The sequence below is a fragment of the Danio rerio genome, chromosome 20 (genome assembly GCF_049306965.1).
Source record: "Danio rerio strain Tuebingen ecotype United States chromosome 20, GRCz12tu, whole genome shotgun sequence".
Taxonomy (NCBI): Eukaryota; Metazoa; Chordata; class Actinopteri; order Cypriniformes; family Danionidae; genus Danio; species Danio rerio.
This window is the reverse complement of record NC_133195.1, coordinates 45,348,085-45,369,615: the sequence shown is the minus strand read 5'-3', so window position 1 is coordinate 45,369,615 and position 21,531 is coordinate 45,348,085. Positions and strand designations below refer to the sequence as shown.

Genomic DNA, 21,531 nt, shown 5'->3' with positions numbered 1-21,531 from the left:
ATTTTACTTCGTTTTTGTACCCTGCCATGTATCATAAATCTAGGAAATGTGGATTGTAGAAGGTGTTTTACTCGAGTTGTTTGGAGTTTAAAATGAAATTACAGTACAATTTAAACATACAGCGGGGAAAATTAGAATTGAACTTGTCATGTTTTTTCTGGGAATAATGTTTCTAATGGAGCTGTTGACATGGAATTGAACCAGAAATTTAGTAAAAACCCAAATAATACAAACATAAAAAAAACAGAACAAAAATTTTATGTGTAATAACACCAAGGAGAAAGTACTGAACTACTGAACGTATTTAATACTTTATATAAAAGGCTTTTTTAGTGATGGCAGCTTAAAGACGGCTCTCATATGAGAATGAAGTCAAATGCATTGCTCAGGTGTGAGTTTTTCACAGACTTCAACAGAGTGTCAAAATCTTGATGGTTCTTTGGGTCTCGTCTATCAAATCTCATCTTTAGTTTGTATTTTTTATTGGATTGAAGTCAGGTGATTGGCTGGGCCATTCTACAGCTTGATTTTCTTTCTCTGAAAGCCTCTGAGAGCTTCCTTGTTTGTGTTTTGTAATGTTGTTTGCTGAAATGTACAACCTAGTTTTATCTTTATCATCCTGCTAACGTAGATGTTGGACTGAAGCAGCTAATATTAATTTACAATGATGAAGGGCAGAGGGTTGCTGAAGAACTACTGAGATATTTCAGCTGCTGTCTGGGCTTTCACTGCCTTTCTACACCTCCCTTTCTTCATGTGTTCAATACTCTTTCATTTCATCATTTAATTTTATTACACATAACTTGTTTTCTGTGCATAAATAAATTTCTTTGGTTGTTACAATCATCCGGGGAAAATTTCAAGTCAACGGCACCTTTAGAAATATATTTTCTGAGAAAAATAGTGACAAGTTCAATACTTATTTTCCCCGCTGTATACCACTAACCATCTTAAGCACATGTTTCAAAGCCAGTTCATGGAGGGCCGCAGCTTTAACTAACAGTTTAGTTTTAACCCTAACTAAACACACCTGATCAAACTAATTGAGTGCTTTAGACTTGCTTGATGCCTACTGTACAGATAGGTGTGTTGAAGCAGGGCTGGAACTAAACTCTGGCTCCGGCCCTCCAGGAATTGACTTTGACACTACTGCTCTAAAGTAAGACAATACATAGTGACATAATAATACAATTTGATATAACTTAAAAACTATTTTATAAAACCCAGGCTCATTCTAATTACGCACCCCTATATACTTTTCTGGAGAGAGCAAAATACGTACATTCCAGGCGGTATGTTTTTTTGCAGTTTTTGTTTTTGGGAATTCACCAGAGGCCACCGTGTACACTTTTTCAGATCTTAAATTTTTCCTGCGAGTGCCATTCACGCCTGCTGTTCTCATGTAAATCCACTAGAGGCTGCTGTCGACTGACTGGCGACTGACTGACTGACTGACCAATCGACTGACCCACACTCCCTCTTCCCCAAACCCAACCAATAGTGTTTTGAAAAGCAGCGATTGACCCGTTCACTCACGTCCCTAAACATAATCGACAGTTTTTAAAAAGCAATCCAGAAAAAGAAAAGCCCCCTGATTTTTTACCACGTGTTCAGATTTTACCACTTTCTCATTCTGTTGCTTACTAGTTTATTTTATTTTAAAGCTTTTATTTTTGTCTTACCTGCTTTGTGAAACCATTCTTCACCGGACTCGAACCCCGTTGTTGCGGTCAACTCATCTCTGCGTCTCAAGTCTGTAGACGTACATGTTGAGCTACCAGACAAACTGGTAACAGTGGCAAAGCCGTCCGTACGGAGGAAATCGGTCAGCTGGTAAACACGAAAAAGAACGGCATTATACCGCCCCGTAGAATTCAATTTAAAGAAGAAATGCAGCCATACGTAGCTCTGGCTACATAATTTGCAATATCCAGAAATGTATATAGGGCTACGTTTTCTGAATGAGCCTATGTTGATTTTATTTGTATTTAAAATAATCACTCCTGTCCTCCAAGAAAAAGGTTCAGTATTTGAGGATTGAACATCAGCAAAAGAAAATGAGTATCTTCTGGTTGTTTAAAATGCATTCAACCACTTGGTTCATTTTATTAGCTGCCTTTAACCTCATGACATCAAACTATTTCAGCCAAATGATTCTTTCCCCCAAACAGTGTGTTCATATAAGTTTGTATCGATTGTGTGAAATGATTTCTACCTCAGCAGACTATCTGTACACACTCATAATATTAGTCTTTTAATAAGTGGATTGACTGTTTTTTTCCCGCAGGAGAGGAGAATCTATTGGCAATACTGAAAAGACGATGGTGGAAGTACATGATTCTGGGATTGATCGATATAGAGGCCAATTACCTGGTCATCAAAGCTTACCAGTACACCACACTGACCAGCGTTCAGGTAGGACATTCTGTTTACTCAGAGACCTTATTTGCAATGCCTCTGGGCAGCTATTTTAGGCATGACTGCCCTGTAAATGTTGTTCTTGTGGTCAGATAGCATTTAGGTAAAATTTTGGGTTGGTTAAGACAATGTTCATATCTTGGCCAGAGTAGAAATGTTGCTCTGACTGAGCCTGGTTTCTAACAAGATTTGCTCTTCACTTCTGTCAATTGTGATGTTTTTGATGTTCTTGCTTGGTTTGGACTTCAATGACAACACATACACTGAATACACAAATACACTTTATTGAACATGTACAATAATTAAGACATAAAATAAAAATGTAAATAAAAACTTACTTTAAATGAAATGGCTTGTTTATTGGCTGTCTTAGTCCTATCTCTTTAAAATAACAAACACTGTACTTCTCTCCATATTTAGGCAAAAACAGCTTTATTTATTTATTTATTTATTTATTTATTTATTTATTTATATTTCTACTTTCATTTTGGTTGTCTTTTATTACTTTTGTTTTGATTTCCAACATGAATCCTCTCTGTATTTAACAAGTTTTTAAAGACGTATGATGGAGTTATAATGCTTTGTTTTGTTATTTAATTTTTAGGGTAATTACAGCTACTGTATATATCTGTCTGTTTGCATCCCATCTCATTGTGCCCCCTGGTGGTATTGTTGCAAACTGCTGTTATACCTTAAAACATTTTCGTAATCCCTTTGTCCCGCGTCAGTGTCACATGTGGTGGTAATGGTCATTTTTGGTCACTCACTGTACATATACTATAAACTGCAGGTTAACTGTGTGTGTGTGTGTGTGTGTGTGTGTGTGTGTGCGTGTGTGCGCATGCGTTGGGAGTAACATGGCGATTGCTCCCACGCGCAAACATGCTGCACTAAACAAATAAATTTAACCATCTACACCCGTCGTAACTGCCGTCGTGAACGCAGAAGGAGCCCAATGTGAAACAATTCAAGTGATGTGCCTAATTGCAACGCTGAAAACTGCGGTTAAGGACGCCATAAGAAGCGGCAAGATTTACACCCGCGGACGAAACGCTTTTCCTAAAAGAAATCACACAGCCGCTAACTTAACACACTTTGAACAATATACCCGTCCGCTCTCTGAACAGGAATGGATGTGTTTTCAGGCACAAGAAAATGAGTTCAGAGAAACTCTGGACGTGAAATTAATGAGCGATAAACAAGTCATATTCTTTACCGGTAAAGATCCGCGTCATTGGACAAAATTAATATCCATCCTCTGTGGAGTATATTATAAGAACGGAACTTACACAATAGTGCACAAAGACGGACGGCCACTAGGCCTGCCTTTGTTGAAATATACAGCGAGAATTCTGAGAAAATTCCCTCTTTGTGGAGCATTCCCATTCGAATTTGAACAGCACACACTCACTGAATGGATAGATCACCAGCTGCGCTACATACGGAAAACTATTCAACCAGCGCTCAATAGAGCGACAAAATCCAGCAGAGCGAGAGAGTCAACTGAGGTGAGCCAAAATGAGCTCGTTTATCTCTGGAAACATCGTAGAGGTAAAGCCATTGACATCATCTTAAATAATAGTACTCACCCGATTCCTCCTCCTGCCATAAGTGATGTGTCTAAGGTATATGAATACTATGTTAAGAAGTGTGGACCGAGGCAGCAGCATCACCAGCGCGACAGCCCCCCATGGTGTGGCATCCTTGGCCCGGTTGATATCAACACACAGCCCAGAATTTCCAACTTCACCACAAATGAAATCACAGAAGTGCTTCTCAGCCTTCCCAACAACAAGGCTTGTGGAGCTGACGGGGTAACTTATGAAGTGCTTAAAGCGACAAAACACTTTACAGCAACGACGCTAACACAGATTTTCAATGTCTGCTTAATCAATGGAAAAGTTCCTGATTTGTGGAAAGGAGCCATCATCCACAGGATTCCCAAGAAAGACAACATTCCGGAAGACCCCTCCACCTGGAGGGATATATCACTGCTGCCCTCCATTTACAAGGTATTTATGAAATGCATTGTAAATCGTATTCTGCCTTGGCTTGTGGATTCTGGTATACTATCAACAAAGCAAAAAGCATATATAGAGAGGCAAGGAATGAACGAACATGTCTTCTGTTTGAAGACTGCTATTGATGACTTTAAACACGAGTCCTCACGCTTTTTTGCTGTGTTTCTTGACTTTCGGGATGCTTTTGGGTCTTTACCTCATAGTGAAATGATTCGCTCTCTTGAAGAGATAAAACTGCCAGAGCAGTACAGACTCATAATTAAGGATGTATATGAGAAATCCTTTATACAAGTAATGTGCGGACAGCAATTGACAAAACCCATAAAGCTTACAGTTGGAATTAAAACAGGCTGTCCTTGGAGCGCAGTGAATTTTATTCTAGCATTAAACCAATGGCTGAAATGGATCTGCCTCCTCGCCCCGCCCGATGTCATATCTCCGAATCCCGTCCAAGCCTACGCAGATGACGTCGTCTTAGTGTCAAGAGAGGAAAATGTCATTACCAATATGTTGTCAGACACTGACCGCTTTCTGCAGTGGTCTGGACTCGAGGTGAAGAACAGCAAGTGTGCAGTGTTTTATGAACGCCGATCCGGCGGCAACAGGTGGTACAGAGCCAAATATGACCATCCTCCTGTGTTCACAATCTCAGGAAATGCGATCAGAGTTTATGCCAGACATGAGACTTATAGTTACCTTGGACATAAATTTAACGTAGCTGGAGAATGGCAAGAACAACTGAATGAAATCTGCAATGAATATTTTAGCAGACTGGACAAAATAGATCGCTGTCCCCTACCAGCCTGTCTAAAACTTCAAGCAGTTCGTGAGATCGCTCTCTCCAAAATACAACATCTGTTTGCTAACGTACACATCTCAAAGAAAGCTTTAAAGCAAATGAATGATAAGGCTGTGCAGCTGGCGCGAAAATGGCTATGTCTTAATACACACACGACAAGAAGTATTTTATTCACTAATAAAACAGAGGGCGGACTCGGGTTTCCCAATATCGAGTGGATCTACACAGCTACTAGGATAAACCATCTATTGCACATGTTGAACAGCGATGACCCGACAGTACAAAGGCTAGCCCGGAGCTCACTCCTTCTCAGGGCCGGATTAACCAATGGGCCTTATGGGCACAGGCCCAGGCGGGGCCCGTGCGCACTAGGGGCCCCTGCGAGGGGGGAGAAAAAAAGACAATTTCGGAGTGTCTTTTTAGGCTAATTGCAAATAGCGCATCCAGTTGAACTAAGCTATTCAGGGTTTACGCCTATCGATGCCTGATTGATAGAGACAAGATGAGTAAAGAGCAGTGAAATAATACAGTCGCAGTGGCGCACCTTGTAAGGCACACAGCATCAACTTTTGACGCGATTATACATAACATCGGTTCGAATCCACCATCAGTTGAACTCGTGCTACTTTTTTTTCTCCCCATTACATATCAGATTGGAAATATATTTATTTTTAACAGGAAAGAAACATTTTTTTAAAATAATGCAAATGTGATATAAAGTCACAAGTGTCTCGTGGGTATTTAATAATGTTTAGCCTTATTATAGGCGCCTGCCGCGCCTCCCTCTCTTCAAAAACTCGATTGCTCAGACAACTGTATTTCCTCTGAGCAAAAAAATCGCGATCACATATTAATATTATTATTATATTTAAATTGCCTTTCTTTCTTTAACTAAAAAGAATGCTGTAATTGGTCAAGCGCGGAAACGTCAGATTTGTAATAACCCGCACTAAACTGAGCGGACTTTATCTGTCATAGATCAAAAATGAGTGGACAAGTGGATTTAGCGAACGCGAGAGAAAGAAGAGAGGAGGCATCTTTATTGAGGCATTTTCCATACACACCTTCTTTAAACAGACCCGTGATCAGGAGAATGAGGGTACAGAAGAAGACGTTAACTTTAAATGATGAGTAGCTAGCATTAACCAGGCAGAGGAGGCTAACGGCAGCGCAGCGCGGACTGGATTCATCGTGTGAGAGACAGACAGAAAGGGAGAGAGAGAGGGAGAGAGAGAGAAAGGCCCAGAAGAGGAGAGAGAGGGGAGAGAAGAGGTATAGTATCTGTGATTTCGGATACTTTTAGGTTTATAATCAAGTTTTCATCACGAGAAGAGTAGAGAAAATACAGGGAGAGGAGAGAGAGAGTAAATCAGTGTTTGTATTATGAAAGACTCAGATTCATAGAACTGGATTGGAGAAGCATTGTGTGCGTTATATGCCATGGCAATAATATGCTTTATAAGTTTGTAAAAGCAATACACTAAAATACCCTTAAAAAAAAAAAAAAAAAAAAAAAAAAAATATATATATATATATATATATATATATATATATATATATATGTAGTTTTATTAGTATTTTTATTTAATGCTTTGAAAAATAATTTAAATCTTTGCAGACTATAAATACATATGTACTATATATCATTTATTTAAATATGTGGGCAACAAATTATAGATTAATTTTATTTAAAAATTATTATATTATTCTTATTTTTTAAATTCAACTATTGGGGTGCGGCCAGGTAGGGGGCCCTACAAGATAATGTGCCCAGGGGCCCCTGAGTTCTTAATCCGGGCCTGCTCCTTCTGGATCTGGGTAAACGCAAGGTGCCATATGCAGCTGAAGGAGAACCAAGTTTCTTAGGATTCAGAAAGAAACTCAATGGTAGGCTGGATACAGCGTCTGTGGGATTTGGAGTGCGCTCAGACTGGCCGGACCTGAATGACTTGTGCAGCAGCAATAACATACAGCTGAGCTGGAGGAACACGAGCGGACAGCAGGTGAAAGTCAGCGATGAGGCGATCATGGACATTGATAACACATCTGCTGAAGCAACTTTAGATAATGGTGGAGAAAAGAAGGAGCTGAAGGGCAGGACGTGCAGGTATGAGATTCTCCAGCACTTTTACACACAGCAGCGCAGTTACTGGACTCATCTGCGGCTGCAGGGCAAACTGGCCTGCCTTCAGAGCGCAGATCACACAGTCTCACACACTGCGCTACACAACCCCGCTATTGACCACACTATTCTTAAGTTTGTCATTAGAGCTCGTTTACAAACACTTCCTACAAAGTTTAATCTGTCCGTGTGGTACCCGAAACACCACGAGCCCTTTTGCTTATTACATAGCGATAGAACGGTGGAATCAACAGCGCACATAATGAACGGCTGCCCCGCGTTCAGAGGCATGTACATCACACGTCACGATCGCATTGTGAACATCACAGCTAAAGAGGTGGACAGAGTCAGTGTGCACAGTGCACTATACACTAACAAGACTGTACGAATGAACTGGTTTCCATCACTGAGCAGTAATGCACATGTTCTGAGTGCTGTCATTAGAGATTTTCCAAACACTCCTGATATTGTTGTTGTGAATGAAGTACTGAAAAACATTCTGATTATGGAAGTAGGCTGTTGTTTTGACTCATACATGGATCTGTGCTATTCAGAAAAAATGCTGAAATATCAACCATTAGTGAATGCTCTGAAAGTGTGTGGCTACAACACAAAGTTGGTGGTTTTAATTTACGGTAGCCTTGGGCATGTTCATAAACTGTGTGTGAGAGGACTACAAATTGCCGGACTCAGTAAAAAAAACTCTAAACAAATTGCAAAGTATTGTTCTGTATCTGCAATAATAGGCAGTCTTCATGTGTGGAGAAGACGATGCCATCTCTATCCTTAATCCATTTACTTAATAATGCACGTAGAATGGATTGAGTGTCTAGTGCCACGCAAAAGATCATCAATGGTTGCATGCTGCTTTTATTGTGAAACATTATGGGCTCCTTACGATTATTTGGATGCTGTGTTGTTTTAATAGTATTAGTCATTCCAAATAAAATGAATCAAATGTGTGTGTGTGTGTGTGTGTGTGTGTGTGTGTGTGTGTGTGGAAAATACTCATAGCGCTTCACTTTTTCTACATTTCTTTATGTCACAGCCTTATTCAAAAATAGATTAAATTAATTTATTTCCTCAGAATTCTACACACAATACCCCATGTTGACAATGTGAAAAAAGTTTTTATTTGTTAAAAATAAAAAAACCTGAAAAATGTACATAGGTATTTACAGCCTTTGCTCAATCCTTTGTTGATGCACCTTTGGCAGCAATTACAGCCTCAAGTCTTTTTGAATATGATGCCACAAGCTTGGCACACCTGTCTTTGGGAATTTTGCCCATTCCTCTTTGCAGTACCTCTCAAGCTCTATCAGGTTGGATGGTAAGTGACGGTGTACAGCCGTTTTCAGATCTCTCTAGAGATGTTTAATAGGATTTTGGTCTGGGCTCTGGCTGGGCCACTCAGGACTTTCACTCAAGGAGTTGTTGTGAAGCCAGTCCATTGATATTTTTGCAGTGTGCTTTGGGTCATTGTCCTTCTGGAAGATGAATCATCGCCTCAGTCTGAGATGAAGAGCACTATGAAGCAGGTTTTCATTCAGGATGACTCTGTATATTGCTGCATTCATCTTTCCCTCTATTCTGATTAGTCTTCCAGTTTTTGCTGGTGAAAAACATCCCCACAGCATGCTGCTGCCATCACCATGCTTCACTTTAGGATTGATATTAGCCTGGTGATGAGCGGTGCCTGGTTTTCCCCTGGCATTTACTCCAAAGAGTTCAATTTTAGTCTCATCAGACCAGAGAATTTAGTTTCTTATGGTCTGAGAGTCCTTCAGATGCATTTTGATAAATTTCAGGCGGGGAGTGCCTTCAACCTGGCCACTCTACCATACAGGCCTGATTGGTGGATTGCTGCACAGATGGTTGTTCTTCTCTAAGGTTCTCCTCTCTCCACAGGAATACGCTGGAGCTCAGAGAGAAAGAGAGACCATCAGGTTATTGATCACCTCCCTGACTAAGGCCCTTCTTTCCCAATCACTTAGCTTAGATGGTTGGCCAGCTCTAGGAAGAGTCCTGGTGGTACCAAACATCTTCCACTTACGGATGATGGAGGCCACTGTGCTCATTGGAACTTTCAGAGCAGCAGAATTTTTTCTGTAACCTTCCCCAGCCTTGTGCCCGGAGACAATCCTGTCTTTGAGGTCTACAGACAAGTCTTCATGCTAAGTTTGTGCTTTGACATGCACTGTCAACCCTGGTTCATCTCCAATCAACTGAATTTACCACAGATGACCTCCAATTAAGCTGCTGAAGCATCTCAAGAATAATTAGTGGAAACATAAGTTGGTGATTCATTCCTCTGTGGCGACCCCGAATTAATAAAGGGACTAAGCCAAAAAGAAAAAGAATGACTGAATGAATGGAATAAGGCTGTAACATGAATTTAAAAATGGGGAAAAGTAAACACTATAAATACTTTTCAGATGCACTGTACCTATTCATATCCATTAAAAATAAACAAAGAAATTTAAAATACAGTAACAGCTCTCTGAATATGTTGAAACACATCGATCTGAAGGCGGTTGGGTTTGCAGCTGGATTTTAGCCTTTTGGAAATGGCTGAAAGGAACAGTGAATAGCTGTTCACTACTGAAACACCACAGAGTCTTGCTAAACCCTCACGTAAGGTTGATAATGGCCCGTTATAAAACACTTACAGGACTTTATTTTGGACAACCATACAGATGTTTTTAAAGTGTTTACACAAAGAGAGCACACGCAATCTGGTTATATTAAATGTAATCATTGTTACCTTTACATTTGCGTGACGTTTTACCTAAACAACTGAGAATGTAGTCCTAGTTGGCATGCAGCGGTTGGAAGTTTAAGCCATTGTTATGTCTGCATTTAACAGTGAGGCTGTTTTTCAGAGTCTGAAGTAGGCTAATCAATCGTAGAAAGCGCATTATGCCATTATAGATCATTTGTATATAAAATGGTTAATAATGAAATCAAATAGTTATAGTGTAATATTTAAGTTAACATTAGGCTATCTCGCAGCCCACCCGTTGAGAATTCCTCTTTTATTATACTCCATTACACATGTTTAGAAGTGTGTTTATGCATTGAAACATTGGGAAAGACAGTAAAGACAGCCGATGTGCTAACAAGTGAAAACAGAGTGGCTTCAGGCTATTTGGGTTTGTCCGATTGGCGGTTAACGCTCTGCTGTTTGCTTCACATTGAGCTTGTCACTTAATCTTCATTAAAGTGCTGTTAGTGCTGAAAGAGCCTTATTCACGTCACTGCTAATGGTGTTTGATTAGTGGCTAGAGGAGGTCTCAATGATTATTAGAGATTCCAGCAGAGAAAAGGATTGATTTTCTTTTTTTCGCTTCTCACTCATCCACTTCCGTCACAGACAGTCATTACGAGTGCCCTTGTGGACGCAAAGACTGTCATCATCTGTTTGTTCGAGAATGTGCAGGCGTCCAGTCATATATTAGCCTAGCGTAACCTACCATTAGACACTTAAAGGGACATCCAGACAGGCTTTTATCAGATATGCAGGCGTAACTGAGAGGATCAGCTCTTAGATCGATACGGATTTTATAATGTGCACAAAAGAGTACACATCTTAAAACAAGACCATGTGCTGTTGTTATTGATTTCTTTGTGATAAGATCCCATGGCATTATGATAGGACATGACAACAGGTGAATACAGATGCTGTTCGATTTTATAAGCCCAACAAAACCCACTCACATACAAACTGCAGCTTTACACCCCATCAATTTAACGTCTGCCTTAATGGCATTTCTAAAAAATGTTCAATCCCTTAACTTGATGATCCAGAACCTGGCTAACTTTAATTTTAAATAAATCATTGCATTGTTAAATTGAAAATCCTATCTTCTGCATTACTATCATAAATCAAATGCAGTGTTTTTAATATTCTGAAGTACAGCAGTTTTTCCACATGGTACTTTAGTGAACTACCTGCTGAGTGGATCATTTGAATCAGTGAGTTGATAACTGGAGACTAATTCAGAACAAATCATTTAAATTGGTGAATCTTAACTGAGACTCACTCTGATCAGATCTTTTGAATCAGTGAGTTTTTAACTGGAGATTCACTATGACCAGATCATTTGAATAATTGAATCTCTGAGTGGATCATTTGAGTCTTTTCATTTTTGAGACCAACTCATTTGAGTTAGGGATTTGTTTACTTGAGACTTACACTGGCTGGATCATTTGTACCAGTGAGTTGTTAACTGTTAACTCACTCTGATCAGATCGTTTTAATAACTGAATCATTAACTGGAGACTCACTCTAAGTGGATCATTTAAGGCATTAGATTTTTGAGACTCACTCGTTTGAGTTAGGAATTTGTTTATTAGAGACTTACTCTGACCTGGCGCCTCATGTATTAACACTGCATACTCACAAAAACTTTACGTACGGCAGGTTTCACCCTCACGTTTGGATTTAATAACGATGAAATTAACAAGAATGTGTGTTGGTATTTCTTGTGTGTGTTTGTTTTATTTCCATTGGCAACTCGTAGAGGCAATTATGCTAAATTGCACACTACAAAGTATCGCACTAACAAAGTATCTTGACAACTGGTTCTTTTTTAAAGGGAACTGGCAGACCACTTGGGGTTAAGCCAGTCGTCCTTGAGCCGTGCAATGCCAGCTGTATGGGACGGGATCGTCCGCATGTCCAGCAGGTATATAAGTCTTCCATACACTTTCAGAAATAAAGCTACGCAATCTGTCACTGGGGTGGTACCTTTTCTAAAGGTACACATTTGCACTTGAAGGGTCTATATTGGTACCCCAAAAGTACATATTAGTACCTACAAATTTTAAGAGGAACACTTTTGTACTTTTCAGGTACTAATATGTACGCTTGAGGTATTAATATGGACCTTTTAGGTACAAATTTGTAAATTTCGAAAAGCTACCACCCCAGTGATAGGTTGTGTACCTTTATTTCTGAGAGTGTACCATGCAGTTGACCAGCCAAACATTAAAGTGCAATTTGCAGTGATCGCCAGTTTTCCCAATGTAATCGGAGCGATCGACTGCACGCACATTGCTATAAAGGTGAAGATGAATTTGCATAAATGAATCGGAAACATTTCCATTCAATAAATGTGCAAATAATATGTGATGCTCAAATGCACTTAACAAACATTGTGGCAAGGTATCCTGGGTCAAACCCATGAATAATTCATCCTCACAAACAGATTGGTTGGGATGAGGCTCCAAGGTGGCAGAGTCACGATGGATGGCTTCTTGGTGAGTGATGTATTTAAAAATATTATTCCAGCTAAGTTTTCAATTTTTTTTTATTTTATTAAGTGTAATTGTTTAACTGCATATCAGAACACTGTGGTTATCCATTAAAGACGTGGCTGTTAACGACCCTCAACAACCCTCGAACTGACCAAGAGAGCAGATCGGACTCGGTCAGTTGTAGAGTGGGCGATTGGGCAGCTGAAATGCCAGTGGCGCTGCCGTGGTAAGAGTGGAGGGGTGCTGCTATACCGCCCTAACAAAGTGTTCCTCTAATAAACAGGTGTCAATTCCAGTTCCTGGAGGGCCGCAGCTCTGCACAGTTTAGTTCCAACCCTGCTCCAACACACTTACTTGTAGGTCTCAAACAAACCTGAAGGACCTAATTAGTTTGATGATATGTGTTTGATTAGGGTTGAAATTCAGCTGTGCAGAGCTGCGGCCCTCCAGGAACTGGAATTGACACCCGTGCTTTAATACATCTCTGTCTCCCACAGTCACGGATACTAATCCAGACAGTAAAGTGTCGCCCACAATCTCCTCAAAAGGTGTTAGTTCAGCATCCCCTGTTCCCCTGCCTATTCGGTCCACAGTGCGCCGCTGTTCTCCTCTTGATTTGCACCTTTACATCGGACCATTCCTTTTTAATTCACTCACAGTGTTATGTTCAGACCCCACTGTGTTAACCGCGTCAGCTAAACTCTCCCACTCTATTTTTTATTTATCTCCCACTCTATTTTATTTATTTATTTTTTACTATTAATTCCGGAGGACAAACTTGCAAATAACACAGTTTTTGACTGGACACTTAATTGGAGAAGATCATTTAAATCAGTGAGTTATTAATTTGTGACTCATTGAACAGGTCTTTTGAATAACTGAATCATTGATTGGAGACTCTCTCTTAGTGCATACCTGTCAACCCTCCCGTTTTATCCTGGGATTTTTTTTGTATTTTACAGTTCTATCCCACTATCATCCCCTAAAGGTGTTTTCCCGTATTTCTCCTGTGTTTTCAGTCTTTCTCTGAAGGGTGGCAAATAAACATTAAAGAGCCGAGCCTCCCTATACGCAACCTGTACCATCGAACCACCAGGGGCCGCCCCTTGCTCTTAAGTGTGAGTCTGTTCTATGCTTTCGCTTTGTTTAGGCATAAAAAAAACCTTTGAAATAAATATAAAAACGCCGGGATTCTCGTTCTTTTCATTACAGGTGCCGTCTCCCCTTCATATTCAATCCTCAAAACAGTCATATAGTGGTGCATGACTGTCAGCTGACGTGCTCCATGGTGTTGAATAGACACTGTTTCTCAAACAGATTCTGTAATCGCGATTTGAAGCGAAGCAAAGCTGAACTGTTTGCTGATTTATTTGCTGCTAATGTATACTTTTTATTTTATCTTTTGTAAATTATTATAAAACATATTACTGAACATTCAACTGTTTATTTACAATGAAACAGCACTAAATGACCATATTAAGTAATTTGGGGATTTTTTAAAGGGGGGGGGGGTCCTTTATTGGTGGGCATATCCCTTATTTTCACATTCCAATGTTGACAGGTATGTTAGTGGATCATTTGAATCATTGTAATTTTAACTGGGGACTCACTCTGACCAAATCATTTGAATCAATGAGTCATCAGCTAGAGAATCAGTCCAGATCAAATCTTGTGGATTAGATTTGAGACTCAATCTGAGTAGTTGAATAACTCAAGAACAGATGAAATCGTATTAATCTAATCCATTTTACTAACCAGTTTAACAGGTTAATAGTAAAGAATCAGCTCGTTCACAAATCAAACAATTCTTTGAGTGAGTGATGATTTCTTCAGTTTCTCTAGAATTACAAGATATTTAAACGATTAAGAAAAATTATGATATTATGCTTTGTAGTAAAGTTAAAAAAGTTGTTTGGGTGAAGTTTTACTGTGAGTCAGAACTGTTGGAAAATAAAGTACATGACGTCCCTGCGCACATGCACTGATTTGTTTTTTGAAAGTCTTATTTTTTGAACGCACCCACTGCGACCAATCAGCAGGTACCGCCGGTTCAGCACTTCTGTGGTGCCAGCGCAGCACAACCTGTGCTTAGACTCTTAAACGCCTCTGTCTCTGTGTTCTCTATTAGACTCTCAGTATCATTCAGAGCCACTGGAGACTGTAGACACAGACGCTCCTGCTGGATACTCAAACACTGAAGCTTTTAATTATTTCTGCTGGCAGTACCATGCAGTCAACTTCAACTTCAACTTTAATACTGTAGATGCACATGCGACACTTTGTTTTGGGAAATGTGCAGAATTTATTTAGGTCAGGGTTTTATTTATTTATTTTTCCAATCAAAGTTTTAATAGATTTGTTGTGTGTTTTTGTTATTTTTGTTAGGTTGTCTTGAACATATCTATACAAGTTTTATTATTATTATTTTTTTTATTATTATATTTTTAGTATTATTGATAATAATATTAACAATAATAATAATTATGAGGTAACAGTTGTTACATTAAATATTTTTTTTATATTTTACACAATTTACACTGTATTTAAGTAAAAATATTTTATATAAATGATTTAAAATGTAAATATAAACATTTCTATAGCTTTTTTGTACTTTATAATCTTTCAGTCTGTTTTAAAATTTAAAATAAATAAATGTAAAAATTGTGTATTATTATTATTTATAATAATAATAATAATATAACTAATGTTACATAAATTTTTTGTATATTTTACACTAAATAACTGCATTAAATAAAAAGTTATGTTATATTTAAAATGTTAAAATGTTTAATTTAAAATGTAATATAAATATTTTTCATGTTTTTTGTATTTTATGTTCTTTCAATCAAAGTTTAATAATTTTTTTTCATGTGTTTTGTTGTTTTTGTTATTTTTTCTTGAGTGTATTTATACAGATTTATTATTATTATTATTATTATTATTATAATTATTATTATTATAATTAATATTAATATTATTGTTGTTGTTATTATTATTATTTTATTATTTTAATTATTCAGTGTAAACTTAAAAAACTAAAATAATTAAAATTGCTTTTAAAATAGTTTATTCTTCTTATTATTATTGTTAATAATAATAATAATAATAATAATAACAATAACAATAATAGTAATAATATAACAAATTTTACATAAATGTTTACATTTTACTAAGTTTACACTAAATAATTGTGTTTAAGTAAAAAAATATGCTATATAAATGATTTAAAATGTATTTTTTTCATGTTTTTTGTATTTTACATTCTTTCAATCAAAGTTTTAAAAGTTATGTTGTGTTTTTGTTAGGTTGTCTTGAGCATACATATATATATATACATATATATATATATATATATATATATATATATCTATATATATATATATATATATATATATATATATATATATATATACAGGTTTTATTATTATTTTATTAGTATTATTATTTAGTGTGAGTGCTGTTGCCTCACAGCAAGAAGGTGGCTAGGTCGCTGGTTCAAACCTCGGCTCAATTGGCGTTTTTGTGTGGAGTTTGCATGTTCTCCCTGCCTTCGCGTGGGTTTCCTCCGGGTGCTACGGTTTCCCCCACAGTCCAAAGACATGCAGTACAGGTGAATTGGGTGGGCTAAATTGTCCGTAGTGTATGAGTGTGTGTGTGAATGTGTGTGTGTGGATGTTTCCCAGAGATGGGTTGCGGCTGGAAGGGCATGCGCTGCTTAAAAACTTGCTGGATAAGTTGGCGGTTCATTCTGCTGTGGCGACCCCGGATATATAAAGGAACTAAGCCGATTGGAAAATAAATGAATGAATGAATTATTTAGTGTAAACCATGTAAAACGTAAAAAATAAATAAATGTAACTATTGTTATATTATTATTTTATCATCAGGACCTATATTATTTATATTATTACTTCTGTTTTTATTATTACTTCTGTTTTTATTATTATTATTATTTAATTTTTTTAGCATTTTTATCATTATTTTTTTTATTATTTTTTTATTTTTATTATTATGTAGTGTAAATTGTGTCAAATATAAAAACACAGAAATGTAACAATTGTTATATAATTATTGTTATTATTATTATTAATAATAACAATAATATTAAGTGTAAATTGTGTAAAATCTAAAAATAAATAAATGTAACGATTGTTATATTGCTAATATTGTTATAATTCTTAAAAAACTATAATAATAATAATAATAATAATAATAATATTATATTAAATGTTACATTAATTTATTTTTATATTTTACACACTAAACAATTGTCAAAAACAAGTGACAAAATATTTTATATAAATATTTAAAATGTAAATATAAATATTAATCATGATCATTTCTAATTTATAATTTTGTTCCATGAAATAAAACTATTTTTAAATGAAATGAATAATATTACACTTTTTTTTCCCCCTGTGCAAACTCAGATGTAAACTTTTTCCTTAAGTAAACTCCAGTCCCTTGGCTCATTAAAAAAAATCCAAATTGCAGCTGTTTATCATTGGATGAAAATGAGTAACATTTCTTTTTTTTTTAACGGAGAACAGCATATGCAGATGAGCAATAGATAAATGAAGAACTCTGACAGATTTATAACAGGATCTGCAATAATGACAAACAGCAAAACATTAACAACTTCAGTCCAGCACTGACATCCATTATATCACACTCTAATAAACTGAAACCTCCTGCTGACATTCTTGTGTTAGATGCATATATTAGTTTAACAGACTCTTTTATCCAATGCACCTTACCAGTGAGGAACTCTGTATGTACAGCATAAGATAAATGGAGAAAGGTAACGTTAACACCTCAAAACAGGTACAAAGTTTGTCATAAAATTACAATCTACTGATGACCTACTTTAATCCAGCAGTTAAATAATACTTTATTAATTAAAGCAATAGTTCACCCTAAAATGAAAATAACCTCATAATTTATTCTCCCTTATCCTCCCTCTCCTTTATGAGTTCTTTCTTTTGTTGAACACAAAGATGATATTTTAAAGAATGCTGGTGTCTGGCACCAACTCACTTTCATAGTAGGAAAAAACACACTATGAAAGTCACAACCCAAGCTCATTCTGGAAACGTAGCCCCGCGGACATTATCGAGCGAACGATGCGGGGTGGTGTGACGCCGCTCCGCTCCTCCTCTCCGAGCTCGCCGGCTGACGGCTCACCTCCGTGTTGAGGGCTTTCCCGCCACAACGAGTTTGTCCACTTAGCTCGCAGCATTACGTCGGCAGAGAGGAGCCCCGGAGGGAGGAGGAGCCGGCCACAGCGACCACCGGGATCGAGTCCGGGCAAGAGCGGTTCCAGATATCAGGTAAGATGAAAAAACAGAATCCAAAAAAATATAAGTGAACGAGTTCGCAACGGGGCGAGATCCAAAAACGCGATCAAAATCGGACGAGGGCTTTTGCTTTTTTTCCTGTACGCTTTTTGCAAATTGTCGCTTGGGTTTAGGGAAGGAGGAGGAGGAGTGCGACTGGGTCGGCCGATTGGCCGCCCGGTCGATTGTTCAGTCGTTCAGCCACTCAGTCGGACTGACGGCTGCTCTACAGCGGCCTCTGGTGACTTTTCATGCGAGAACAGCGCAGGCGCGAACACCGCGCGCTCCCGAGAGGCGTCCGAGATGCGGAAAAGCGCGCACAGCAGCCTCTCCCGGATTCGCGAAAACAAAAACTGCTTGAATACGTACCTCCCGGGATGTATTTTCGGTTCTCCAGAAACATCCGCGGGGCTTCCACAATGAGCCCAGGTTGGAAACTCAATAGGTGCCAGCTTACAGCATTTTTCAAAATATCTTCTTTTGTGTTCAACATAAAAAAGTCAACGGGTTCTGATCAAGTAAAAGATGACAGGTTTTTGGAGGGGGTGAACTATCCCTTTAGGCAGGGATGTCCAAACTTGGTCCTAGAGGGCCAGTGTCCTGGAGAGTTTAGCTCCAACCTTAATTAAACACACCTGGTCCAGCTAATCAAGCTCTTACTAGGTATACTAGAAACTTCCTGGCAGGTGTGTTGAAGCAAGCTGAAGCTAAACACAGCAGTACACCAGCCCTCCAGGACCGAGTGTGGACACCCCTGCTTTAAGAGAAAATAAAGACTTATGGAAACAAATGAGATATCCAGGGACTGCAGATGCAAAATAGCCTTTTGGCTAAATCTGCCACATTGTACATTTCTGTATTATTATTGTGCAGTGTCCCTGTCAAATAAAGCTGAAATTTTTTTTTTTCGTATCATAATTTATACACACGCTCAGTCCATTAGTTTACAATCAACAACAACTACATTTACACAAATTCCATGCAATGTGCAAGTAACTACTAGTTGTTAAAAACATATTTAAATATTTATTATAGTGTAAATGAAATCTGTTGTGTGTGTGTGCAATGCAAGATATGACAGAGAACAAGATTATATTTCTTATTAGTGTTGCCAGATCTTTGGAAAAACTTTACACAAGGACATACTTGTAACAAAGCATAAGTAAGATTTTTGTAAACCTTAAGTCAAAACTCACGCTATTTACTACTGGCTCTTATACATGCCTATTTTTAAGATATTAACTATATATTCAACACAGGCTCAGTGTAAATAAGTACTCCTGTCTACATTTCTGGAGATCATAAAATATGTACCCAGAGGTACTTCTGACTCCATTTCATATGTAAAATAAATGATTAGGGGTGGTATGAAGCCGCTGGCAGCTTCTGTTCCTTTTCGCGAGACCACTTACCTCCATAAGAACAGCTTTTCTGGTGTTACTAGTTTGGCCAGTAGCTCACAGCCTACGCTTATAGACTTTTAATGCAGTGCGGCGTTGATTGCGATGATGGGGTTTGAGTCCAGTTCCAGAAACCAAGTCAGCCTTGTCAGCTGAAGTGTATATTGCACCCTCTGGTGGATTTACACAAGAAGAGGACGTGCAAGAGCAATTTGAGATCATCAAAAAGTGTAAACAACAGCATCTGGTGTATTTGCAAAAACAAAAACTGCAAGCAGACATACGTCCGGTTATGTATTTTGCTGTCCCCAGAAATGTAGACCTGGGTACGTATCCATAATGAGCCTGTATATATTAGTAACTAAAACCTTACTTACTATTAATAAGCAGCTAATTAGAGTTTTTTTTTTTTTTTGAGCCAATACACTTAGTAAAGGTTTGTTAACAGCATGAATTAGACGTAAAATAAAGTGCTACCAAGATTTCTATTGGAAATAAGATGAAAATATTGCAAACTGATTTAAATTGTTCACATAAACAGCATGAGGTGCTTGAAGTAATTACTCTGAGACCCATTCAAAACATAAACATAACACGACACCTCCATTAAAAGTGATTTGGTTAAAATTGCAGAATAAATCTGGCTTAATGGCTGCCTTTTTGTGCAGTTTTCTCATATGTAATGTGTGTATCATTTGTTTTATGTCATAAAGTTTGGTGACCGCTGATAAGAGTAGGGAATAAGTCCAAGTAAAATGAGTGAGTAAGTGAGTGTCATTATGCTATGCAGTTTCTGTATAAATAACTGTTGATGGAATTGGCTGCAATGCAAACTAAAACCATGCCCAGGGCACCAAATTGATTGGTGGCAGTCTTGTTTTTTTTTGGCTTATTTCAAATGTGATATGCAAAATGTTTCAGATGATTAAAAACTGCCGCTTAATTTTTTGCATGGTGATTTGGCATCATGGTTCAATTTCTAAGAATTTATTTATTTTTGGCAAATTGTAAACCACAAACACACACACACACACACATACACACACACACACACACACACACACACACACACACACACTCACACACACTCACACACACACACACACACACACACACACACACACACACACACACACACACAAACACACACACACACACACACACACACACACAAACACACACACACATATGTGTACATGGTTTACAGGGACACTCCATATATGTCATGTATTTTATACTGTAAAAATGCGTATTATATGGGCTTACCCTACCTCTAAACCCAATTCTTGGTCAAAAGACTTGTCAAAAGACCCTATTATTAAGAATTTAATTCAATTCATGTTTATTTCCATAGCACTTTTAAAATGTGGATTGTGTCAAAGCAGCTTAACATATAGGTTCCAGTAAACTGAAACTGCTTCAGTCCAGTTTTCAGAGTTGAAGTTCAGCTTAATTCAGTTCAGTGTGGTTAATTTTCACTGCTGAAGTCCAAACACTGAAGAGCAAATCCATTGATGCGCAGCTCCACAAGTCCCAAACCAAGCAAGCCAGCTGTGACAGTGGTGAGGAAAAAACAAGTATAATGTTTACGCATTGTCGCTGTGTACCAACCTAATATATTACACCTTTGCCATATACCCATGTCATTATACAACTTCGTGTCCATGTAAACCCCATAAGCTTGCAAACACACACATAGCCTGTCATTCTCAAATGATCAACTTTAATTTTTGTAAATGAAGAATCACAATAAATCATAAACAGAGATATCAGATATCTTAGATTTGAACTGTTTTTAAAAATTGTGTAATAAATAAAATCCATATATAACCAGACAAAAAAATTGAATGTAATAATTTAGTGGGGCAGCACAGTGGCGCAGTGGGTAGCACAATCGCCTCACAGCAAGAAGGTTAATGGTTCGAGCCCCGGCTGTGTCAGCTGACATTTCTGTGTGGAGTTTGCATGTCCTCTCCGTGTTCACGTGGGTTTTCTCCAGGTGCTCCGGTTCCCCCCATAAGTTAAAAAAACATGTGGTATACTGTAGGTTGGGCCAGCTAAATTGTCCGTAGTGTATGTGTATGAATGAGTGTGAAGAATGTGTGTGTATGGATGTTTGCCAGTGATGGGTTTCAGTTGGAAGGGCATCCGCTGGGTAAAACATTAGCTAGATAAC

At 37.9% G+C, this 21,531-nt stretch overlaps 1 protein-coding gene across 1 annotated transcript in view; it reads left to right on the top strand.

The window, feature by feature from the left end:
* The window catches only part of slc35f1 (solute carrier family 35 member F1), a 208,620-nt gene that overhangs the window by 129,071 nt on the left and 58,018 nt on the right, over nucleotides 1–21,531 (top strand). The window contains exon 3 of the mRNA XM_677843.10: nucleotides 2,288–2,415. Coding sequence (XP_682935.5) covers nucleotides 2,288–2,415 — 128 coding nt within the window. The remainder of the gene's footprint in view (nucleotides 1–2,287; nucleotides 2,416–21,531) is intronic.